Genomic DNA, 26,830 nt, shown 5'->3' on the forward strand with positions numbered 1-26,830 from the left:
TGATCTCCATCTTCTGACTACTCTTTGTTTTGTTGTTGTTGTCTTTTTCGTTTTCAGAAAAAATGAGAGGAGGTAGGAGTCCAAGAGGCAACATGAACTTTGAACTCTGTTTTTATACTTTTTCTACGTTCTTTTACGTTCAGAATTCATGTGTTCAGAAACATTTCAACTGCTTATTTTGTAACATTTTTAACTTTGAACACTGATCTCCATCTTCTGACAATATTGTTTTTCTATTTCTTTCTTTCTCTTTTTCAGAAAAATGAGAGGAGGTAGGAGTCTGAGAGGCACCATGAACTTTGAACTCTGTTTTTATACTTTTTCTACCTACTTTTACGTTCAGAATTCATGTGTTCAGAATTGTTTTGTAACATTTTTAATCAGTTTCTTCTCGTCTTCCATTTGTTTTCTACAGAGAGCAGAGGACTGGAGACAATGTGAAGTTTGAACACTCATTTTAAATTCAGATACAGTATACTTATGATATGGTCATATTTCATCTGATGACATATTGCTCATCTGTTCATCTGGTTTTTCATACTTTGAACATTGATCTCCATCGTCTGATTGCTCTTTCTTTGTTGTTTTTTTCTTTTTCTTTTTCAGAAACATGAGAGGAGGTAGGAGTCCGAGAGGCAACATGAACTTTGAACTCTGTTTTAATACTTTTTCTACGTTCTTTTACGTTCAGAATTCATGTGTTCAGAAATATTTCAACTGCTTATTTTGTAACACTTTTAACTTTGAACACTGATCTTTATCGTCTGACAATATTCTTTTTCTTTTTCTTTCTTTCTCTTTTTCAGAAAAATGAGAGGAGGTAGGAGTCTGAGAGGCAACATGAACTTTGAACTCTGTTTTTATACTTTTTCTACGTACTTTTATGTTCAGAATTCATGTGTTCAGAAATCTTTCGGTTTCTCATTTTGTAACATTTTTAACTTTGAACACTGATTTATATCGTCTGACTACTCTTATTTTGTTGATTTTTTTCTTTTTTTTTCAGAAAAATGAGAGGAGGTAGGAGTCCGAGAGGCAACATGAACTTTGAACTCTGTTTTTATACTTTTTCTACCTACTTTTACGTTCAGAATTCATGTGTTCAGAAATATTTCAACTGCTTATTTTGTAACACTTTTAACTTTGAACACTGATCTCCATCTTCTGACAATATTGTTTTTCTTTTTCTTTCTTTCTCTTTTTCAGAAAAATGAGAGGAGGTAGGAGTCCGAGAGGCAACATGAACTTTGAACTCTGTTTTTATACTTTTTCTACCTATTTTTACATTCAGAATTCATGTGTTCAGAAATATTTCAACTGCTTATTTTGTAACATTTTTAAGTTTGAACACTGATCTATATCGTCTGACTACTGTTTATTTGTTGTTTTTCCTTTGTTTTCAGAAAAATGAGAGGAGGTAGGAGTCCGAGAGGCAACATGAACTTTGAACTCTGTTTTAATACCTTTTCTAAGTTCTTTTACGTTCAGAATTCATGTGTTCAGAAATATTTCAACTGCTTATTTTGTAACATTTTTAACTTTGAACACTGATTTATATCGTCTGACTACTGTTTATTTGTTGTTTTTTCCTTTTTTTTTCAGAAAAATGAGAGGAGGTAGGAATCTGAGAGGCAACATGAACTTTGAACTATATTTTCATACTTTTTCTACGTTCTTTTATTCTCAGAATTTATGTGTTCAAAAATATTTCAACTGCTTATTTTGTAACATTTTTAACTTTGAACACTGATCTCCATCTTCTGACTACTCTTTGTTTTGTTGTTGTTGTCTTTTTCGTTTTCAGAAAAAATGAGAGGAGGTAGGAGTCCAAGAGGCAACATGAACTTTGAACTCTGTTTTTATACCTTTTCTACATACTTTTACGTTCAGAATTCATGTGTTCAGAAATATTTCAACTGCTTATTTTGTAACATTTTTAACTTTGAACACTGATCTCCATCTTCTGACAATATTGTTTTTCTTTTTCTTTCTTTCTCTTTTTCAGAAAAATGAGAGGAGGTAGGAGTTCGAGAGGCAACGTGAACTTTGAACTCTGTTTTTATACCTTTTCTATGTACTTTTAATTTCAGAATTCATGTGTTCAGAAATATTTCAACTGCTTATTTTGTAACATTTTTAACTTTGAACACTGATTTATATCGTCTGACTACTCTTATTTTGTTGATTTTTTTCTTTTTTGTTCAGAAAAATGAGAGGAGGTAGGAGTTCGAGAGGCAACATGAACTTTGAACTCTGTTTTTATACTTTTTCTACGTTCTTTTACGTTCAGAATTCATGTGTTCAGAAATATTTCAACTGCTTATTTTGTAACATTTTTAACTTTGAACACTGATCTCCATCTTCTGACAATATTCTTTTTCTTTTTCTTTCTTTCTCTTTTTCAGAAAAATGAGAAGAGGTAGGAGTCCGAGAGGCAACATGAACTTTGAACTCTGTTTTTATACTTTTTCTACGTTCTTTTACGTTCAGAATTCATGTGTTCAGAAATATTTCAACTGCTTATTTTGTAACATTTTTAACTTTGAACACTGATCTATATTGTCTGACTACTGTTTTTTTGTTTTTTTTTTTTTCCTTTTTTTTTCAGAAAAATGAGAGGAGGTAGGAGTCCGAGAGGCAATGTGAACTTTGAACTCTGTTTTAATACTTTTTCTACGTACTTTTATGTTCAGAATTCATGTGTTCAGAAATCTTTCGGTTTCTCATTTTGTAACATTTTTAACTTTGAACACTGATTTATATCATCTGACTACTCTTATTTTGTTGATTTTTTTTTTTTTTTTTTCAGAAAAATGAGAGGAGGTAGGAGTCCGAGAGGCAACATGAACTTTGAACTCTGTTTTTATACTTTTTCTACGTTCTTTTACGTTCAGAATTCATGTGTTCAGAAACATTTCAACTGCTTATTTTGTAACATTTTTAACTTTGAACACTGATCTCCATCTTCTGACAATATTGTTTTTCTATTTCTTTCTTTCTCTTTTTCAGAAAAATGAGAGGAGGTAGGAGTCTGAGAGGCACCATGAACTTTGAACTCTGTTTTTATACTTTTTCTACCTACTTTTACGTTCAGAATTCATGTGTTCAGAATTGTTTTGTAACATTTTTAATCAGTTTCTTCTCGTCTTCCATTTGTTTTCTACAGAGAGCAGAGGACTGGAGACAATGTGAAGTTTGAACACTCATTTTAAATTCAGATACAGTATACTTATGATATGGTCATATTTCATCTGATGACATATTGCTCATCTGTTCATCTGGTTTTTCATACTTTGAACATTGATCTCCATCGTCTGATTGCTCTTTCTTTGTTGTTTTTTTCTTTTTCTTTTTCAGAAACATGAGAGGAGGTAGGAGTCCGAGAGGCAACATGAACTTTGAACTCTGTTTTAATACTTTTTCTACGTTCTTTTACGTTCAGAATTCATGTGTTCAGAAATATTTCAACTGCTTATTTTGTAACATTTTTAACTTTGAACACTGATCTCCATCTTCTGACAATATTGTTTTTCTATTTCTTTCTTTCTCTTTTTCAGAAAAATGAGAGGAGGTAGGAGTCCGAGAGGCAACATGAACTTTGAACTCTATTTTTATACTTTTTCTACCTACTTTTACGTTCAGAATTCATGTGTTCAGAAATCTTTCAACTGCTTATTTTGTAACATTTTTAATCAGTTTCTTCTTGTCTTCCATTTGTTTTCTACAGAGAGGAGAGGACTGGAGACAGTGTGAAGTTTGAACACTCATTTTAAATTCAGATACAGTATACTTATGATATGGTCATATTTCATCTGATGACATATTGCTCATCTGTTCATCTGGTTTTTCATACTTTGAGCACTGATCTCTATTATCTAATGATTATTTCTTCTGTTTGTTTTTTTTTTCAGAAAAATGAGAGGAGGTAGGAGTCCGAGAGGCAACATGAACTTTGAACTCTGTTATACTTTTTCTACTTACTTTTTCGTTCAGAATTCATGTGTTCACAATTGTTTTGTAACATTTTTATGCAGTTTCTTCTTGTCTTCCATTTGTTGTTCAGAGAGAGCAGAGGACTAGAGACAGTGTGAAGTTTGAATTTTCAGAATTAGATAAAATTTGATTGAATGATTAGATTTGAATTTGATATTTGTCACTGTCATTTGAAGTTTACAATTGCAGTTTTTCCATATGTGTAACTTCCTAAACTCTGTTCCTACATGTCTTCCACAGAGGAGCGGATGCAATGTGAAATCCTAACTCTCTCGTGTTAACAGTAGAGTACAGGAGACAACATGAAGTTTGACGACTCTTAAATTCATGCATAGTTTATTTTCATGTTATGATCTAGTTTCATCATTTGCTCATCTGGATTTTGATGTTTTTTCACCACTGACTGCTTTTTTCCTCCATTTGTTTTTAAGAGAGAAGAGGAGAGAATGGGCGAGAATATGAGCCGTGAATATTTTCACTTCAGGGATATGTACATTTTGATTTTATTGTGGCTACAAACATGCATAGCTACATAGATCATATAGCAAGAATTCACTGTAACTGTGCTGTCTGTGAGACTGAGGAGACTCTGCAGCATACGTGGCTCATCTGACCCAGAGTTACTCTACTGTTGCTGTTGCAGCATTGGCTTCCTCTTTTTTCTGAGGAATTACATGACATGGCTTTTATTTTTTGTACAAAATACAGTGCTTAACATTAGAGGCTTGCTTTTCAAATTAAACTAAACCTGCATACTTCTGTTGTGCTTCACTCAGGTAATACAGTGAAACGGATCCCTGAGTTCAATGAGGACTTCTGTCGACATCAAGGGGAATTTGCCATGGCCAGTGGACTTTTTATGACTAATAAATGCTGATTAAAACATCCACACAATGTCTCTTACTCATACTATAAATGTTTTGGTCTCAACACATATCTTGACATCTTACTGTCATTCCTACTGTAAGTCTTCTAGCTAAGCCCATTATTACTGTGAAGTAGTTAAATGCATTCTATTCATGCATCAATGCAAAAACCTTGGCTGTGCCTTGAATTCAGACAGTACATGCTCGCAAAAATGTCTGCATTTGTTTCATACCTGTTGCAGTGAAATAGATATTGTAGTAATAATAATAATGATAGCTAAACTCAAGTAAGCCCACATATGTAAAACCACAACATGAGAAAAGACACTTACAATAGAAAGACCCAAGGAAGGCAGGCAAGGCTAGAATACGAAGAGACAAAAGAAAATTAAATTATACATGAATAAACTTTCATTCAGTAGGTTATTAAAGAATAAATGGAACTTTTTGAGTAACACCACTTTATGTTTGAGGGATTCCGTTTTACCAATAAATAGTGCAACCTCGCGAGAACACGCGGTAATAGCAGGTCCTGTACTACTGTAATACTCCTTGGTATTATTGATTGTTGAGTTTGATTTTAAACAGGAGAAAACTGTCTCTCTGTCTTCCCTAACACAGATTAAAGCAGTAGAGACATCATTAGCAGACAACGGGGTATATTTTGTCTTGTGCAAATGTCTTGATTCCAATAGGTGACGCATTCATTAGTTCCGCCTTTGCTGTCAGCTGATTGGCTTAACAAAAGCGTCTGGGTGCTCTGATTGGCTTGCAGTTACACAACACAGTTCCGCAAGTCTAGTCTGTTTGTGTTTTGACGTTTTTTGTGGAGAGCTTTTCAGACCACCACACAAGTCCATAACCTGCTGTCGAAGACTGCCAACACCTCGGTTTGTAACTGTAGTCATGTAAAAATAATGTCTTACTGAAGCATGACAACTGCAACCGCTCTTTCATGGTTTCGACTGTGTCGTTTTATCGCTACAGAGGACTTTTATCAGCTAATGCTAGCTAGCTAAGTTAGCTGCTGGGTCTCCATCCACCAATATAACTTGAGCTTTAGCCAATAGCTACATTGTGTTGACCTGACAGTTGTCACAAGAATTAAACGTAAAGGTCCGCTGGTTATAAATGCTAAGGGTATGTGACCGAGGCTTTCTTGTGTGGTTTGTACTGTAGGCTCATGTATCTAAGCGCGGGGACGCCAGTGACTGCATGCAGCCGAAAGTCTCCTGTTGTTTACATCGTTGCATAAGAAAATAACATCCTTACATACACTGCCCCGATGTACGCATCCTGCTTGTTAGGAAAACACTTTAACTCCTCTGAAACAGATGGTAATAGGATGTGGGTTTACTGAGTGGTCAGTGCGTGCCTAATGTAGTGGCACTTATTCATTTTGGCAGGTAATTTCTTATTAAAGTTGTGATAAGCATATGTAAATGTGGCATAGAGGTTTCATGATTTGCTGTTTCTTTAAAGCATTATGTTTTAACTGTACTTCATCTGTCTGGAGGTATGATAATCAGTCATGTAAGAATCAGCCAGCCATGTGGCAGCAGTAGACTGCCGCATGGCTGCATATCCCTGACTTTGAGTTTGGATTTGGTTGATATTTCCATAATCTACATCCATTCATTCCTCTTACTATAAAATATTGAGATGTTTCAATACTCTGTATATTTTGTATTAATGTTTTGGTAACTTTTTCTATAATACTCCTTAGACAGTGATACTATCCTATTTTGGAGAATATATTGACTTGGAGTAAAGTAAAGCTACAGTGTATACTGTTTCTGCTTTCCTGAAGTACAAGATGAGACCCCATTTAAACCTGGTGTTAAAATGTGATCTGGTCTATATCTGAGTCAGAGAAGAACAGATGTTGATGCAAGGTGTAAACACACACAGAACACATTCTGAATGCTGTCAGACCAGGCTTGCATTATGATCAGATCTCAGAAAGGTGTGAATGACATCTGTTTGTTTTGGCCACATTGTCAAGGGAAAAAAATCCACCCTGCATGTTGGAAGGTTACCTACCTCCACCTCTTCCTGTTATCTCAAGCTACCCATCCAGAAAGCTACAGATGAGTACTTTCTCTGCAAATGTGGAACCCATACAGCAGCATCCCTGGGTACCCACTGTGTTTGTTGACTCTGCCAGCAAATTTGCATATTGAGATCACTCTGTGAGCAGAATCAAGATAATGAGAATGCTTATTAATACCTGGTGTAAATGTAAAAGCTGCTCGATCACATGTCATCATCTATCCAGATACATATTGCATGTTAACGGCAGGTGGAAAGGTGGCCTGACTGGTTGTAGAGTGAGAAACACACAGTCACAGTGCACCCAGTCTGGAGCCAAAAGCTTCGACCCCCAGACCTCCACAAGACTTCACTCCTGCTCACAGTTCTCTCCAACTGTGTTAGACACGTAGTCTGGAGGCTTGACTTTTGTTTGTTACACTCAAGTATGGTATATGTGTGGACAAAAACATTTATTCTCTTAATTTTGTCTGTCTCTATATGTTGAATTATATGAAAGCTGCAACAATTAGTCAGCAACTATTTTGATGATTGATTAATCTTAATGAGTAATTTTTAAAAAATTTGTGATTCCAGCTTCTCAAATGTGAATATTTTCTGGTTTCTTTAGTCTTCTATGACAGTAAACTGAATGTCTTTGGGTTGTGGACTGTTGGTCGGGACAAACAGAAGAGATTTGAGGATGTCACCTAGCGCTTTAGGAAACAGCAATCGACATTTTTCACCATTTTCTGACATTTTATAGACCAAACAACAAACTGATTAATCAAGAAAATAACAGATTATTCAATAATGAAAATAGTCGTTAGTTGCAGCCCTAAATTTTATAACTCATTAAATGCAATAACAGTGTTTTAGTTTAGATTAATATCCACATCATTACAGTATTGAAACATGTAGTTGATTAATTGATTAGTTGATCAAGAGAAAATTTATTTTTTAAAGGGGGACGTATTATGCTTTTCCTTATTTTCAGCCTTTATACAATGTCAGATGTTCATATTAAATTTGGTCAAAGTGTCAAATAATGAGGTAAACGTATGTAGAAGTAATCCCCGTGATCCCCTCGACTCAAGTCGAGCTGGCTTGCTGTGAGTATTTTTCCCTTACACAGCACAGCAAAGTAAAATAAGTAGTTTACCTGTTGGAGGTGTGCTGGTCGTCTGTCGCTCTTCATCAAACATCATCATCACTGTGGCTGTTTCTGCTTGTACTGTTCCTCCCTGCATTATTTCTAACTGATCCACTCAACAAAGAGCTGCAAATATCTCAGTATGTTGTTGTGTAACGAAATTCTGCTAATTCAGTGAGGAACACGTTTCATGTCATGTAAATTTTTCACACTAAAAGTCTCCTGTTGTGTAGTCATTTCAAAGCTTTAAATATGAAGCAGGAAAGGTTGGGTTTGCATCTGTGGCAACTTAACACAACTCTGATATGGCTGTCCCTCGGCAAGCTTCCTGAAAGCTGGACATCAGAACAGAGTGGACTCATCAGGAAGGAAGCCTTAAAGAGACAGGAGCTAAGACTGCCTGTTAGAGACAGAAGCTGAACTGAGGGGCTGCATAAAGGGCCAGTATAAGATAAATAAGTAGTTTTTTGAACTGTGATTCATGCAAAGCTACTCTAGTGGAAGAATAAAAATATAGAGCTGGAAATGAGCATAAAAGGCCCCCTTTAAGTTTTGATAATTGATTAATTGTTTAAGTCATTTATCAAGAAAAAATGCCAAACTGCCTTTGGTTCCAGCCTCTCAAATGTGAGGGCTGGCTTCTCTGTATTTTTATATTACTGTTAAGTGAATATGTTTGGGTTTAGGACTGTTGGTCAGTCAAAACAATCAATTGAATGACGTTTCCTTTTACTCAGTTAGATTTTTCATTTGTCTCTGCCATTTTTCAGACAAATAATCCAAAATGTAAATGACATGTTGACATAGCACGTTCCTAATGTAAGTAACTGCTGCCTGTCCTCCACATGGTAACTGCTCAAAATTCTCAATATTTTGTATATGTTTGCATTCTGCATAAAAACAGAACATTTTTTTGTCAGTGTCAGTTTGTCAACTAGTACAAGTGTAAATGAATTAGTAGTCTTGTTAGTATCCTCAGGGGTTAAAGTTCTCAGGCACCATGCCTGATTTCAGGCATAGAGCAGTTTTAAATTCATATAATACTTAATTCAATACATTGTACCCTGCCTGGACAACTTTTCAGGCTAGCAAATCTTTTCTTGCTTTAATCCCTATATCCTGCTTTCATGTTAAAATGTCTTTTTGTGTCTTTTTAGGATAAAAACGGGAGACAACATGGCATCGGACTCTCCACGCAGACCGAGTCGCTGTGCTGGAGGAGTTCTGGTGCGAGCACAAGCGGCTACGTAAGGACAGCAATCTGTTTTTCATCATAAATCCTTATAATCCAAATCTGTATATACTGGAGATTTATACAGTATGCCACTGTCCCCCTAGCACCAAGAATATGAAACAGCCTGCCTCAGCAACTTGGATTTTGGATAATACAGTGTTGTCTTAAAAATCACTCCTTAAATGCACTCCTTTAAATGTCAGTGTTTCCCTAGCATCCTTTTTTTTAAGTCCCCTACATATAGAATATTGATATTACAATATACTGTACTTCTTAATACATTTTCATACCATGGCTATCCACAGCAGTGGGAAAATATACATTGTGATTGGCTGTTTGACTGAGAATTGTCCATAAATGCATTATCATTAGTGATGACATGGTTATTTTTTTCACAGGGAGCAGTCTTACATGGAAAGTGTGGTGACCTTCCTACAAGATGTGGTCCCTCAGGTAACGCTCCCCTTTCCTATCTCTCTTCCTTGTTTATTCTCTCATACTAACAGCTGTTACAAGTTGTTTTCCAATTCCACACTGTGCTGTACTGATTCTAATTACAGTATTACTAATTGAGTAAGTTGTGTGCTAGTGCTAGAAAAGTGACTAACTTAAACATACTTAAGAAGTCACTATGCATACTAAAAATCTTTGTGTGTGTGTGTGTGTGTGTGTGTGTGTGAGACACTGTTGTTCCAAATTGCAATGCACTGAGGAAATGGAGGAGCAGGTGATGGTGAAAGAACTACCTCAGAAAACAAAAAACAAAAAATAAAATATATTAATGGATATTTCAACATCCATTTTACTTTCTCGTCGTGAAGTTTAATTGGTAGTGACATTCCAAAATTGTTGTTTGATTGACATCTTTTCCGTATATAATTCTTGATGTTTGTAGATATGCTTTGACATCAGAGATTGAACAGTCAGATGCCTAAAAGCTTTCAAATTTTAAGTTGCCAGAAAATCATTGTGCCAACAAGTGTTTTCAAAATGTCCCTGCTTGATATTGCCAGAACATCTTTAAATTGCATAATGAATAATCAGTGGGAGGTTTGATCTGAAACCATTATGGGAACTGCTGCATACCTGATCTTCCAGCCAAAAATAATGTACACTTTGCCTAGCTGCAATTTGTCTACCAGCTATTCTACCTGTAATCTGTCATCATTCTGATGGTTTATTCTACTATTAAAAATGCTTTTCTTTGCTTGACTAAATGTGGTAAACAGATTTTTGAATTGCTTGTTAGTTCATCTGATGATACAGACTGCATGGTATGTTGTGTAGTGTTGTTGCGTATATATTGCCCACTTTTGCTGTAATAATTCTAGGCATATACTGGGGCTCCGCCAACTGATGAAAAAGAGAAAATCATTTGGGTTCGATTTGAGAAAGCTGACATCAACGGTAAGTCAATATGAGTTTGAGTGAGTACTTAAAAACCCCTCTTTCAAAAAAGCTAAACTATAACAAAAAATAATATCTCTTTACTCTAATGAACACATTTTGACCACAACAAAAAAGAGTGTCCCATTCTCACCAATTAGGATGGTGTGTTAGGGCTTGTGTCCCTATAGCATTTTTCTCTGGTGGAGAAGCGCTGGCAGGGTGCTGGGGAGTGCTGAGATGAAGCACTTTGACGGTGAGAGAAAAAAATGTTGCGTGTGGATTTTGTTTCTGTGACAACAATATCTTGACAATTTCTGTGACAACACTCACCAGCAACATTCAGCGTCCAGCTGATCTGCTCACACAAATGGGCTTTTCTGTCTTTGTCATGATAGTTTCTGTCTGACATATAAAATCTAATATATGATTGGCTGCCTGAAAAGGAGTGACAGTGACGACACCGGCAGCTTTCTGAGTGCTCTGAAAAAAAGACGCTGGGTGCAATACTTTTTCTCTAGGCGGCTGCATGATGCCACGTATGCTCTTTCCTCATTGGGAGCATTTGAAAAAGGATGCTGCGCTCAGAAAAAAACGCTATATGGACACAGCCTTAAGCTAATTTCTCAGTCAGAATTCTGGTACTTGACTGTCAGGAAATTAAAATTTTGCAAAGTTGTAACGTTTCATACTTTTGGATACATCTTGTATGCTTTTAAATATGTTGGCATTGAAGTTACCTGGTAACTTCACTCTGCTGGATGGCAAAACATGCTCTGCCATTTTTACCGTAGTTTAGGCCGGGCTGGGACATTTTTATGTATATCTCTTTCCAGTCTGGAGTTCTGTGAAACTACTATTTCATCATTGTTTCTATCACTGTTTTGCTCTTGCCACTGAGCTGACTTGAAATACATACAAGTATGGCTGGTAGTTTCAGGTTTAGGCTTACTGATGCTGCAGTACACTGTAGTCTTAAAACAACATATTTAATGTTTATTTATAAGAGAATAATACAGGAACAAAATAAAATTAAAAAAGAATGGAAGAAGGTATGGAAGAACTACTACAAGTACAAAGTGAGAACAGATTGGAGATTCAAGAGAAAATTTTCCAGAATTTCTGATTGAAGTAAAAAGCAAAAAGAATTGCAATTGGATGTGAAAGTATTCAAAGACTTTTTCACTGTGGACTGATGCAAGGATTAAACAGGACAAACTAAATTAGACAGGACAAATTAAGTATAGGAAAGTGGTGTGATAATAAATAAAGATTATATGAAACATAGTCATAAAATGTAACAAAGCCTCATGTTAATCTGTTTTGTGTTCATCATCAATAATAATGATAAATGAAATGTTATTCTGTCTCACTCTTCATTTGCACAGACACTGCTAGGAACCCAGAGTTTATGGAGATGCACAGCGGCACCAGTGACCCTCCTCTTTGCCTCATGATCGGTTACACTGACGGGATGCAGATCTGGAGTTTATCTGTAAGTCATACACCTAATGGGCCTGTAAAACTGTGACCTCATCTGTTTTATAGCTTGATCCTCTTATCATAAGTTTTGATCACATTGATCAATTCTGATGAATACATGTGCTGAAAGATTCCTCAGCTCTCTTCTACAGTCCTAACATCTGATTGACTTTCTAAAAGTCAACATCACAAATAAGTAAAGTATTTTATATTCAACATTTTGACACACAAGTCTCTAAATAAAGTCTCTAGTCCTGTATCCTTTATGTAGAGATGTGTTACATTTCATTTATAAATCATATCAATCAGTTCACCTCATAGGTAAATGTTAATATTTTGGGGTAAAACTCCATAAACTGTTAAAATATATGACCTATATGACCTAAATATATGACCTTATTCTGTACATAGCTATTGACATAGCTATGTACAGTAGATTGTTCTGTCGTTAATATACTGTGTTTAAAATAAGCCTGTTAGGTATATTTTTATTGTGTGCACCTTCAACCAATGTTAACAAACGTAAGATCAATTTAGTGGTGAGACATTACTTTCTCACTCTTTGGACTTGATTGACCATGTGTGTTATCATGTAATGTAAACATAATATCCTTGCTGGGTTCAAAAGTCAAACTTTTGCTCCACCTGGACATGTCAGGACATGTCCACTACCTTACCAAGTGGTCTGAAGCACCATTGTGGCTTAAGAAAAACGAGGAAACTGCAAAAATGAACGAGAATTATACCAAAATGCAACAATAAAGCAAAACGATACATGTTGAAATAGAGTACCTAGAATTACTGCTAATGTTTTAAATCATATGATTAATCAATAATATTATTAATCAATCTTTTTAATCACATTATATTTAACATTGGTGTCTCCACTGCACTTGGTTCAGCTCTTTTCACTGCTGAAATTCAATACCCTGCTGTAGTGTAGCTTATTGTCCACTAGGTGGCATCATTGACCACATTATGGACAGTTTGTTTCAGAGTGTCTCCTAACCCACTACACAGGGTTGTAACACAATTTGCAGAACTCTATTGAGCTTCTCTTTTTGTTTCTTAAAGAAACGTGAGGAGAAAACAAAAGAGGAGGGCAAATAAACAATAAGAGCTGAATTTGTGTTTTGGCTGACAGTACAGTAAGTGCAGCCAATCAAAAAGTAGTTTTTGGATTCTGACAGAGTGGCGATGACAACAGATGAACATGATTATAAAGCTCTTTTAATTCTACTCTTTCAGTTTCTCGTGGTTTCTAGTTTTTTAGCTCCAGGTGTTTTTGACCTGTCACCAGCAGTAATTTATTACCAGCAGGCCATCAAGTGACTACCTGTGGTAAGATAAGTATTCTTGCTAATAGAGAGGTGCCACTAACCAAACAAAAGTATGCATATACATTCACAAATAATATCCAGATTGTACAGTACATCAGATATATAGTTATGTCACTTTACAACTCCTTTCTGCCTTCAAGTGTACATACAGTACAGTAGTTACACACATAAATGCATACTAATGTGAGCCATGTGGACTAATTTAAACAATTATTTAGACAGTTAATATAGACAAAATAGACACGTGTCAGTGGTACACAGCAGTAACAATATCAGGGCCATTATCATGAGACAAATTAGACTACAGCATAAAGCCAGTACATATAGTCTCTAATTGTAAAACACTTAATTTCTATAGTACAATCTATGCATAAAATGCAACACAGAATCATAACATTTACAATAAAACAAGGATAAATAGAGTAAAATAGGAAGTTGAATAAAAAGTTTGGATAAGACCAGACAAATAACTGTTAGGTAAAAACACCTTAGGAGAAAGCAACATCAAAAAGATCAACAGAGTCTATATGTTTTTACATGAAAGGGGACAGGTGAGAGATAGACATGAGAAATTCCAATTCAGTTCAACACCACAGACTACAGCCTTTCAAATTACCATAGAGAAATAATAATAAGAATAATCGTTACTATTATTTATTTGTATAAGCGTATCTATTGCAGGTGTATGGGATTGGGTTTCATTAGGTAGCTTGTTGGACATGATCACTCTTCAGGTGTAATTTGAAATGTAGCCACAAGATGGAGACCTTTTGATAATCTGGGACATTGTAATGGAGGTGATTTAGGTTAACATGATCTCTGTTACTTACAGGTCATGTTTGGTGTACTACAGAGATTGAATCATATAAAATAAATACATGAAAACAACGGCTCAAAAACTATACTCATACAGTCATTACTGCATAATATAAATGTTCTCTTTGGTTAATATTTATTTTTGCAGCCCTGTATGTTGAAATACTTGTTCTCTTCAAACATGCTCTCACGACTGGGATAATTTTGAACCTCAAAACCCTTCCCAAGAAGCTATGGCAAGATATCTTATTTAGAAAATTCACTTCTTTAAAGTCAGTCTTGGAAAATCATTAGAAGATTTCATCTGCTTGGCGACTTAACAAATTACCCACAACGCTGTGAAGGCCTCGCTCACCGAGTATCGCCTTTCATGTAGAGGCTGTCACTGAAACATGCAAACTTCACATACATCCTGTGAGATCTAAACACACCAAAGTCCTTAATCAGTCTCTTTATAAACATCCACAAGCTGCGGGTAAAAGGACACACTCTTACTTTATCTGTGAACACACACAGGCGGTGGCCTCTCACATCAGTGTGATGTGGCAACTCCTGTGCTGCTAGCAGATTTTCTGTTGTACTTATTGTGGTGCAGCAGGGGATTACAGCTGTTTTAGCCACACTACACACACCCAGTGAAAATATAAGCTTGGTGAGGCTCCTCTGCCTTTCAGTTTCAGTTGAACTTGACACCAATTCTGGTTCACACAGCACAGCCCGGCCTGTTATCACACGCTGTCCTTCCTCATTGTTTTTCTTTCAGTTTAGAAAGTTTACGGGATGTTTCTGGGCTGTGTTTTTTCGCAGGGTTTTAAGTAAGCACTGAAGGTGCCTTGGTCTCTGGCTCTTGAGTGGCTGTGAAGTGTTTGTGACAGTTGCTAAGCCAACACCCTCTGTAATGGCTCAGCAGAGTACGAGCGTACACGTGTACACACACTCTTTCACACACTCATGAGATGAGGACTCTGACTGGTTGTATGGATGCTGACAGAGGTGTTTAGGTGATGTAGATTGCCGTCGCCTCACACTGGAGAGGTGTGAGGCGACGCCGCAGCCTGATAAGAGGCAGACTGCCGTGGACTAATTGTCTGTCTGCATATGTGTTGAGATGAAATAACCTGCTGTGAAGAAAGGTGTCTGCGGCGAGTGTCGGCATCAGTGGAAGTGCTGGGGACATGGAGCTGTGTTGCGGAAATGTTTGAACTCCACAATCCAGATTTAGGTTTAAGAGGTCTCAGTATATGACTTAAGATAAGAAGTTTGTTAAACAGACTCTGAAGTGTTAGACGTCGCTGCTCAAATGTGTCATATCTGTCATTTGTAAAGGTAACAAGCAAGGCCTCCTGTTTTTTATTTGAAGCATACATTGCAGTTTCTGTGCTCCATCCCAAAGAAATGCCCTTCTGCTGAAAATGGATTTCTTTAAAAGTATTAGTGAGTCTCAATATTTACAAGCAAAAAAAAGGAAAGCAGAATCCATTTATGTTGACAGTAACTGTATGTCCTCAAAAATGTACAACAAACATTGTTGCAAATAATGAATAATAATAAAAATAAATGATCTGGGATGCTGTAATGGGAAGTAACTGACAGCCAGTAATACTCTGTTCAAACCCAACTTTTGAATCCTTCCTTGTTAACCTCTGTTCCATAGTGGTTATTCTTGTCTTTTAATTTAAACTGTGTTAGTGCCAGATGTGATGATCAACAATGTGAATATCTCAGGATCTCTGTCAGGTGAACAGCTACAATTCCTTTTAAAGGGATTGTTTGATGGAAATGATGAAGGTGTTCATGTTCATATCTGTCACAATCCTCAAGCCTGGACCTAGAAATGATCTTAATATATGGAACAAATACATTGTAAAATGGAAATAAGACAGCATTGTTTTACCCACTTCCAAGCCCTTATTTATTTAATTCCGCTTAAGGAAATGAGTTTTTGTTATGATCATTGAAATTTGAAATTAAAACATTTAACCAGTCCTGCAAACCTTTTTGACATGTCTACTAACTGTAACTGAATGTTCATTTAATTTCTGGATGCCCTCCCTGAGATGCCTCACCTAAAAAAAAAAAACAAGTGTTTTTCTGTTTGATTTGCAGCTCAGCATCATAAGTAGTGCCGCATCAGTCCAAGCCTGTGTACTCTTAGTGTTTTAGTGCTGCACGTTATGGAAGCCCACGAACAAGCACCTGTTACTGTCCAATCCCCAGAGCACCTGCTCCAACCAAACATCCAATATGTCCAGCACTGTGTTTGTGAGTGTGCTCACTTGTGAATATGGCCCAGATATCTGTTCACAGCTTATGGCATTACATCGAGAGATTAAAACAGAACAGCAGACACTGTGATTCCGCAGAAACATCCGATCCACAAATGAAATGAATATAATGAATAACTGTATGCAGGGAGAACAACTTTGAAAAGCAATTTGGCATATTGCATACGCCGGGGCCACTAATGTAATGGTGGGAATGTTGTTGATGGCAGTGGATGTCACACAGAGCCATGTAAGGCGAGGAAGAGCGGCAGGATAATGCACAATAACCCGGCGCATTAACCTCCGGCCCTCCCCTGTTCTCATTTTAATCCAGTAAATTCCATTATTCCCCCTTGCAGGTCCATTTGCCTGTATAGGAATCCTGCCCTGCTGCCAACCTCCCTTTATTCCTGCTATCAATGCTCGTGTCTCCAGTGTTAATCTACCACCGCTGGGCCTCAAGCACTTTGAATAAAAACACAGCTCCAAATCCGCCACTTTGAAAAGGCTACTAATTGCACAAAAGAGCGATCATCCCTTCAGATGGGTTTAAAGATTTAAAACAAACAGATTAAAGCACTAGTAAAGTGATAATGCAGGTTTCACTGTAATTTAACGCATAAAAGAAGAACAAAAGTGGGGCATTCAGCGCTTAGAACAATGTGCCATTACACACGCCAGACACTGCCAAGAGCTACACAGGCCATTGACCTAATATACTGGCATCACATATGAACACATGAAGTCTAAACCGGGCCGGCTGGGCAGACACACAGACATCCATTAAAGTGCTTTACACTGTGGTTGTATTTCCTCTGTAATAAAGACCAGAAATGCAGCAAACTTTAAAATCCTCACTAATAGGGCAGTCTTTAGTGTTAATCCCTAAATGTGTAATAAAGCCTGTGCAAATGTGCTGGAATGCACTTGTTTGATCAGTGAATCTGGTTGATGAACAGAAGTTTTAGTAGTAATAAAACACAAAGACACTCAGCCCATACTTCAAGCATCAAATGTAAAACAATCAAACACTTAGACAACAGCTACTACTAATGTATTATTCATTTTCCTGCCAATTTTTGTGTAAGCTCAGTTCCAAGCCTTTTAATCGTCGCCCCTATCACTGATTTTTTTCAGTAATTCAAATAGACGTCACACTGAGTAAAAGCAAAATGGCAGTTTAATCTGTTTAAGTTTTAATTTAATTGTCAGGCTAGAAATGTGTCTTCTAGCACTGAGTATTGAAAACTGTCAGGTACCAAAAATTTGGATGGAATGCTTGTGGTCAGGTTCTTGGTGTTGTTTGCTTACTTATTAATCAGATATTTCCTGATTTTAAAAAGGAAAAAGTTCTGCTTTGTGTTAAAACCAAATGTTGTTCTTTGTTTTTGTATCTACTGAAACTCAGGTCTTGTATTAGTACTGGTATGGAAAAAATAAAATAAAACCCAGCCTTATACACAAGGCTGGAGCCAGGATTTTTAGTCTCCCCAATACTTCCCTCAACATTCTAAAAATTTAGTCTAGGAACTAAAAAGAAAATCTCTAAAATTTCATCATGACTTGGATTTTCACATATTTATTTATTCTGTAAACTGTGAAATTTGACTTTTGGCAAATTTGATGTACCAACATGACAGGCTTAATGGTGTTTAATCCTTCTCCTCTCTGCCAGAGACAAATTTCTGGGGGACAGTGTTGAAGCTTTATTTACTTATTATTTAGTATTACTAAAGATAGTCAAATTTAAAGATACTGATTCTGTAAAAAATACCGGAATTTCCTTACAAATGTATGTTTTTTATTGCTTGTAGAATGTATTGGTATTATCATCCAAAAATATGATATAAAGGGATTATTGTCTATTATTGAAGAGGCGGAAATGCCAGTTTCTGCACCAGTATTAGCCCTTGTAAGGAATGGGTGTGGCCATAATCACAGACATGTCCCAGTGTTCAGTAGCTGACTTGCTAGCTTGACAGCAAGAAATTGGTAGAGTGGTCAAAAAGCATTTTAGGAAGTACAGAAAAGTACATACAGCCAATCATTCATACCATCTCATCAACAACCTGCTGAACGTGACAGACACCCTCCAACATTCAGTGATGAGAGTAAAGGTGAATGATTTGAACAAACACTTAAGCTTCTTATGCTCATCAAAAACAAAAGGTAATCTTGGGAGATTTTCACATCTGTTGGGAACACTGGTGAGAGTGCTTTCTTCTGCTTACAGTCAGACTGGGGCAGAGACATCATGAACTGCTGCCCACTTGGCATCCTCAACCTTTCCTTGTTGGCTGTGTCACAGTGAGTGTAGGCAGTTCGTTTGCATTGCAATGCCACTGGGCCTTTTATTCTGTGCTCGGTAGATTTTACTTTGTGGTTTGGCTGGAACTTCAACTACCAGACTGCCCTTGTTCCCCTCCCTCCCTGCATTCCCTTGTCTCTCTCTATGAAAAGCCGGTTCCACATAGTTGGTATATATTATTTTTCTTACAGTGTGAACAAATAAGTATTTGTCGTTTTTGTCGTTCCGCAGAAACCTCCACAGGATTATATCCTTCATGGTGGTTTCACACTTAGTTTTGTAGAGTATGAAAAAATAGCTCCACAAATTAGTCAATAATAATCTCTGATCCAAGGTGTAATTATTTATTACCAGACACACACACTCAGACATCAAAAGACATCTATGAATGTGATGTGGCCACTGGTGGACAACATCACTGCAACTCTTATGGCTGAATATTTGAGGTTTAGGCTTAACTTGGTGGTTGTGTAATGTAATGTCTGTGTGTCATGTGTAAAGGTTCTCTTTTCTCTGATGGACCTGGTGTGTAAACATACTCCCCTACATGAGTGTTAATTCAAATAATTTCCTTCAGTTGGCAGGGGAGGCCCAAGAGCTGTTCTCTGTGCGCCATGGTCCAGTGAGAGCTGCTCGCATTCTGCCAGCCCCTCATATCAGTGAGTATCTTCATAAGCTTAAAGGGATAGTTTGGATTTTTTGAAGTGGGTTTGTATGAGGTAGTTATCCATAGTCACTGTATTACCTGCAGTAGATTTGGGTCAACACCCCCCAAGTTTGGAGAAGCAAACAGGAATACCGGCACGGAAGCTAAGCACTGTACTGCTGTGGATGAGGCTAGCAGCAAAACGTATTTCAGCCACCTAAAAAAAAAAGGCCCACCTAAAAAATCAATATCAGCTTATTCCTATGCATGCTGTGCACTGTATTACGCCGGTGCAGCAATTTCTGACCCAACTATTGAGAAGTGCCTCATACAACCCCACTTCAAAAAATCCAAACTATCCCTTTAATTCCTGCATCAATATGGAACTGCCAACACTGACGCACACGCTGCATATTCTGACTTGAAGCTTTGAGCAGTATATGTGCATGTTTTTTTTTCTAAATTGGATATATGACTTTTAATGTATCATGAAGATGTAAATGCTACACCCTCAATGTAGTAAATTTCAGACTTTCCATTGTAGTGGTATTTATATTGTTCTTCAAACACCATACATGTTTTTCAATTTCATTTGTTTTACTTCACAATACCGTTGTCAGTTGAAATAAAATTTAGATTTTAAAGGGTTGGTTTGACATTTTGGGAACTAATACTTATAAGTGCCCGACTGCTGAATCAGCTCATTGCAGATATAGGGATATCAGCATATATGTCAACTGATAAATAACAAGAAATTGAAGTACAGAAATGCCAATGATATGTTTAGGAATCGTCTCATGATTCTATAGTTAGTCCACCAGAGAGTAATGACAAGTTGTGAATCGTCCCGTACAGTACATTTCTTGATCCCAATCAATTGTTTTCATTTAAGGCGAAATTATCAAAAATGTTTAAATGAATATCTGCTAATACATCATTACTGGATATTTAAATTCTCAAATATCAATATTGGTACTGGTCTCAAAAACCTTGTATTGGGCTATAATCCTTATTCTCTTTCTTTCTGAGAGTTACCATTCTTGTGTCTGTATAGTAAATATGAAGATACAGCCAACAGCCAGTTAGCTTAGCATGAAGACTGGAAACAGGGGGAAGCAGCTATCCTGACTCCGCCCAAAGGTAAAAAAAAATACAGGTACCAGCATCCATAGCTCACTAATGAACATGTTTCATCTGTTTATTTCATACAAAATGTGCTGGACTATTATTTGGCTGGGACCAGTGACTTCCTTGAGTCCTGTTGTCACAGTGAGGTTGCCAGGCAACAAACGGAGACTCTATGTATGTACAGACATGAGTGTGGTACTGGTATTCTCATTTAACTCTCTGCAAGAAAGCACATTTACTGAAATGTTGCAATATTCCTTTAAGGGCCACATCCTAGCATCTACTCTGGATGGGGCTGTATCCAAGTATGCAGCCCCAAGATAATATAGCCAGGCCTATACCCTCAACTAGACAGAAACTCAGCTGTTTTCACCTTGTCTCTCCACAAGAACTGCCACCCACAATGTCCCATAGCTGCTTTTTACTTCCAGAGAGGATAAATCTAGATGACAGAAGTACCTGTGTGTACTTTTAGACACATTCTCTTTGTAAGTCCTCTGACGTGTTTTTCGGCATAATTTTAAACAGTCTGTCCTGGAAAAACCCTCTTTGGTTAACTTGATTTCAACATTCAAGGTCGACACTTAAAATTAAATTTTGTATGGCACATCTTAATGCAGTTTTGGGTTGTGGGGCATTTTAAGTGGTGCTATATCATTAAAATTAAAGACTGCCTTATGCTGCCTCATCCTAATGTTAAAGTCAATCTACGATTAGTGTTGGCCTGCTCTCAGTCAGTGGTGGCAAGCCTCTGAAGTCAGTGCTTCCTCGCTGCCAAAGCTTCGCTGGAAGCCTCTCACTGTGCCTTAGCTATTAAGTTTGCAGTCTCGCTCTAACTCTTCAGAGTCTAAATCCTCTCTTTAAGATTCTCTAATAGTTTTTTTTTAGGTAGACATGCATGTAATGGTATTTTCTTTTTCTTACTGTAACCTATGCCGCTTCTTTTACTTACTCAAATGTGGTGCTGCCTAATGCCTTTGTAGATACCCAAAACATTAAAAATGAATCGGAATTTTAGATGTCAGCCTGTCTTAAAGGAGTAAGGGTTCCTTTGTAGCTGCCATTTTACAGCAGAGTTAAACAGTTATGCAGGAAGAAATCTAAAATTGAAGAGGAAGAGATACCAATTCTTCTATCAATAAACAATAAGTTAATGCTGCCAGAAGACACGTTGCATTCATAGTAAGTGCCAAAAGTCATTCTGGGAAAGTAGGGAATCAACTGAGGTATGCAGAAGTCGATAAGAAAGGTTGGAGAAATGTGGGTATGCTAAATATTACATTACAGTTCATAATGAAATAACCCCTGGAATCCAATGAACATAACAAATTGATGATATGTAACAGAAACGAGTGTCTGAACATGGATGCCTTCATCCTCTTCTATTTTTCAGCCTTTCCTTCACCCTTGTATCACTGACTCCATTGTCCTATTGTATTGTGACATGTTTTACTTTTGAAGGAGTCAATGACAGAGTCGTGTCTGCTTGGTTTTGCATTGCATATTATTATTGTATTATCTAACTCAGTTGCCAGGACATGACATGAAATGTACATGAAATCATTGTGCTTAATTTACCATGCCTATTTAAAAGAGATTTTTATTTGAAATTTCTAAGCTGAACCCTGTCATCATTTTGCTATTATGTTTATTCTGTGGAGGACATATTAAAACTGACCAATGTTTTCTGTATCTCAAGAACTCACCCTCATTAGATCTGGAAAACTCTGCCAACAAGCTTAAAGATACCCCATGGGCCCCCACTTTGTTGTTCTTGTGCGCAAGGACATACATGCACACACGGGTGACACAATACACAATTACACTGTGTGTCTCTTAAGACTGTACTTAAATGACATCTATTGGACATTCCTATTAGTTTTGTTTTTGGGGTGGCAGAAGTTACACCTTCATCATTATTATTGGTCAGTGGGGTTTGGTGAGCTCATGTTATTCCAGCACAGCTGCACCCACCTTCAACCTGAGCAGAAGTCTAGTCCTCCACAATTAGCGTGAACACCTGTGTGTGTGTGTGTACAAAGGCTCTAATTTATAAGCATAACTATGCTCTGCAAGCTGATGACCAATGAACACTCAAGTCACTAGTTTTGTAGCCACACCTAGTGATGTGCTTAAACCATGTTATGCATGTAATTGGTGGACAAATACAATTTTTAACAGGGTAACTTCTTAGTCGTACATGGCGATGAAAGGCCTTGTAGTGGAGACTGTAGTGTACTGGAGATTTTCTACAGTAGGAAGCAGCATTTCTGAATTCTCCAATTGAAAAGATGCAGAAATGAAAAGAGGATGAACACAGACATATTTGAGAATGTATTGAATACTTCTTTTCAAATAAAAGTAGTTTTACCTAAGATAGACAATTTAATTATCTCAACTGAATGTTCTGTAGTCTGTAAACACCCCAAATTCTTTCTGTGTTAATAGAAAGGGATTTCCAGCTCCTTTAAAAAGGAATGCACATAAAGTTGTGTGAGGTTATATATTAAGAATTCTGCTTCCACAACTGCTTATGTTAATCTGGTTTCCACATTTTATATTCTAAACAACTGGCGCATCGATGACACTGAAATATTTAATTTCATTTGTAATGTCTCCTCAAACAGTAAAATAGTCACATTGATGGCAAACAAATGTTTCAGTTTATTCCACTGTCTCTGTCAGATGCTGGAAAGTTGAATGCTGTATGAATAGAAGTGTTCGTACACTCAAAGCCACGGTGCAAATGGTTTTGTTGTTCCACTGATTAGATCCTTTCCAGACATGAAGTTTAAATTTCATCTCTGCAGGTGTCAATCAGTGCTGTGAAAGCTGCCATGTAGCCCCGCTGGTTTGTGGCATTTTTTTCGGTGAGAAAATCGGCTTTTTGTTCTCCCGCCATGTTCCGGTCTTTTGGCATATTTCAACAGCACACAATGGCAGCATTTGAAGAGCACTGGAAATGGATGAAAGCAAACCATAGTAATAAGAAGCAGCAGATAGCCCCGACACATGAGGGGAGCAATTCTCTCAGCAGAAAATAAATATGAATTGTACTACTGGAGGGAAGGACACTGATTGCAATCTGCTAGGGCGCAAACACTGTTGTACTGTGGTGAGCCATTAAAAGGCCAATTGTCTGTGATGCGAGGCTGTGGGTGGGCGGACTTAGAAAGACCCGAAAATAGGTGTTGATTATAATAAGGCAAGGTCCCCCTTTCCTAGAATAGAGGAGGAAGTGCTGGTTTTCCAAAGGGAGTAAATGCGTTTATCCACATCCTCTCTGGAGTTTACAACCTATGATCTTCCGTTGTCTTGGAAAATGAGGCAACACTGTTCCCTGATTGATAACAAATGAGCATTGAGGAAATGTGAAAATATAAATATATATATATATGTATATATAACAATATGTATCATAGGTCTTTGTGCTCTTTTTCAGTGAAGGTCAGTTTGTATGTCCTCACAGAGCAGCTACACTTGGGATGCTCCCACACTGTACAAGTAATTTTATGAAGTTTAACAATAAGCATATTGTCTCTAATGTTTCAGGCCATGTTACAGCATAATCAAAACATGCACACATCCTCACTGTTACATTCAAACAAGTCCTCATGGAAGTCAGCCGTACTTGCTTCAATTACCGTCCATTACAGTAGTAATCAAATCAAAGTCTCTCTATTCATCAAATATTGCATTTTTTCCCAAAAAGTTTATTTTAGTTAATGTGCCATTTCACTAAGTCTCTGAGAGTCATATTTATGTTACAGCTCAATATCTTGAGTGGGAATGATGTCTGATGACAGAAACATGAAAGAAGAAAGGACCCTGTCGGGAGTGTTAAAGGCTGGTAGGGAAGGCACATTTGCTCTCACGCCATACCACAGGAACTCAGGCTGATTACTGTCAAGCCTCAAATTACAGTTCTCTAAAGGGTAACATCTTCCTCAATCTAAGCACCCCCATCCCCTCAATCCCCTGATCCTCCACCCATCTTCAAGAATGAGACAATTAGGGAAAATATGGGATCAGTCCACTTAATGCAACATGTTTTCTCTTCATTTTTTAAATATGCCTTCTGGGTTTTTACCATACTGTAATTCCACCCTAAAACCCCAAAACAAACAACGAAATAGACCAAAAGTCTTACGCCCTGTTGCAACGTTCAGAAGTTTTCTCCTGCTTTTTTCAGTCATGTCATTTCTGTACGACAAGACTGTTTCCTTTTCAAGTTTCCTTTTCAAAGCTCACACAGTAGATGATCAGAAAAAAAAAGGTACAGTATTGTGTATGTGGATTGCACGTTTTGGCTTGTAAGGAGAGTGGTCCATTAACTTGCAAAATAAGGCCTGATTTGGGAAAAAAAAAAAATCTGTATTCATCAAAAAGAATTTGTGACCATAATTGAATTACATGGCAACAGTAGTAATGTAATCAGCACGTTTCCTGTCATGGTAATAGGCTGCCTGTTGAATGAGGGTGGGCAGCACTAGAGGCCTCACATGTTCATTTAAAGAATGTCCCTCTTTGTTGTGTGCAGATCATTCTGTTTCTCATCTGCCTCTTCCCCTGACTCCTCTTCTTCCTCAGGTCCTCAGAAGATGGACAGTTTTGCTGACAAGAGGCCCCTGCTGGGAGTTTGCAAGAGCACAGGGTCCTCTGGGTGAGTTCACATATAATAATAAAGCTGACATCACTTCCTTTCTTAACTGGATCCTAAATGTTTTTAATGGCTGTAGTTCTTTACAATGAAGGTCTCCTATCAGGTGGAACTCTAATATACACACACACACACACACACACACACACACATATATATATATATATATATATATATATATACACATATACACACACATACACACACACACACACACACACACACACATATATGTGTGTGTGTGTATATGTATATATGTATGGTAAAATATACAATAAAACTACACCACTACTATACATCTTTTTGTACTTTTGACCAACTTTATCTGAATATTTGTTGGACCAGGTTAAATAAAAAACAATGAAACACAGATTATATACACATATCAGTTTAAAAAAAACATGCAAACATAATATACATAAAATAGATTAAAATAATCAATAAGAATGTTACAATTTCCTTAGTACAAATGTGAAGTGCTTATTTGGCTTAGTTGAAGCATATGAATACAAAACACAAAGGGGCTTAAAAGGGGACCTATTGTGCTTTTCCATATTTTCAGTCATGTACATAATGTCACAATATCAGATGTTCACATATGTAGAGGTAAACATATGTAGAAGTAATCCATGTGAGCAAAAAACACCGGCTACAGACTGCTCTGAACACTTGGTTTCCAAAGTTTTTTTCTACTTTCAGTCTGAGCCGACATCGGCTTGTGACGGATTTCTTTATATGGTCATCTGCCCCACGCACAGTGCGAGTACACCGCTCCGCTCTGCTAACATTATGGCATTTTTCTATAGTTTTGGGGGTAGTCACGACCAGCCATGACTTCACAGCACTGTAAAGTAAAATAACTAGTTTGCCTTTTGGAGGTGTGCTGGTCGTCTGCAGTTCTTCTCTAGCTCTGCTAATTCAGTGAGGAACATGTTTCACTTCCCGTAAATTCTTCACAATAAAAGTCTCCTGTTATTTAGTAATTTCAAAGCTTTTAATTTGAAGCAGTAAAGCAGGAAATTATGGGTTTGCATTGGTGGTAACTTAACACAACCCTGATACGGCTGCCCCTCCAGCTTCTGGAAAACTGGCCAATCAGAACAGAGTGGGCTCATCGGAAGGGGGACCTTAAAGAGACAGGAGCTAACACTGCCTGCTAGAGACAGAGGCTGAACTGAGGGGCTGCATAAAGGGCCAGTAGATAAATAAGGAGTTTTTTGAACTGTGAATCATGCAAAGCTACTCTAGGGGAATCCAAAAATAAAAATTTAGAGCTGGACATGAGCATAATTGGTCCTCTATCAAACCCTGAGGGAGCCACAGGTAATGTGTGTTGAAGAATAAAAGTTTACGGGTGTGACAGAAAGTGTTCTTTTGAAGTTAAAGTCCTCAGCTTTTATTTTTTAACAAGACACCTTTTATGTGCATTATTAGTGCATCCAAATACTTTTGTCATATTACCACTTTTTAAAGTTGATATTGCAAATGTGTTGGCAAACGGTTGCGTATTTACACGTCCAGCA

The 26,830-nt window shown here is 37.2% G+C and overlaps 1 protein-coding gene across 3 annotated transcripts in view; it reads left to right on the top strand.

Annotated features, from left to right (window-relative positions):
- Positions 1–5,617: 5,617 nt before the first annotated feature.
- bcas3 (BCAS3 microtubule associated cell migration factor) overlaps positions 5,618–26,830 on the top strand; it is a 362,195-nt gene continuing 340,982 nt past the window's right edge. For 2 of the 3 annotated variants that reach the window (XM_067593816.1, XM_067593818.1), the window contains exons 1-7: positions 5,619–5,749; positions 9,201–9,290; positions 9,676–9,730; positions 10,609–10,684; positions 12,052–12,158; positions 19,451–19,532; positions 25,238–25,310. In XM_067593816.1, coding sequence (XP_067449917.1) covers positions 9,220–9,290; positions 9,676–9,730; positions 10,609–10,684; positions 12,052–12,158; positions 19,451–19,532; positions 25,238–25,310 — 464 coding nt within the window. In that variant the 5' untranslated portion in view covers positions 5,619–5,749; positions 9,201–9,219. Of the gene's footprint in view, positions 5,750–9,200; positions 9,291–9,675; positions 9,731–10,608; positions 10,685–12,051; positions 12,159–19,450; positions 19,533–25,237; positions 25,311–26,830 lie in introns of all 3 variants that reach the window. The other variant, XM_067593817.1, reaches the window with a different exon arrangement.

The sequence above is a fragment of the Thunnus thynnus genome, chromosome 7 (genome assembly GCF_963924715.1).
Source record: "Thunnus thynnus chromosome 7, fThuThy2.1, whole genome shotgun sequence".
NCBI lineage: Eukaryota > Metazoa > Chordata > Actinopteri > Scombriformes > Scombridae > Thunnus > Thunnus thynnus.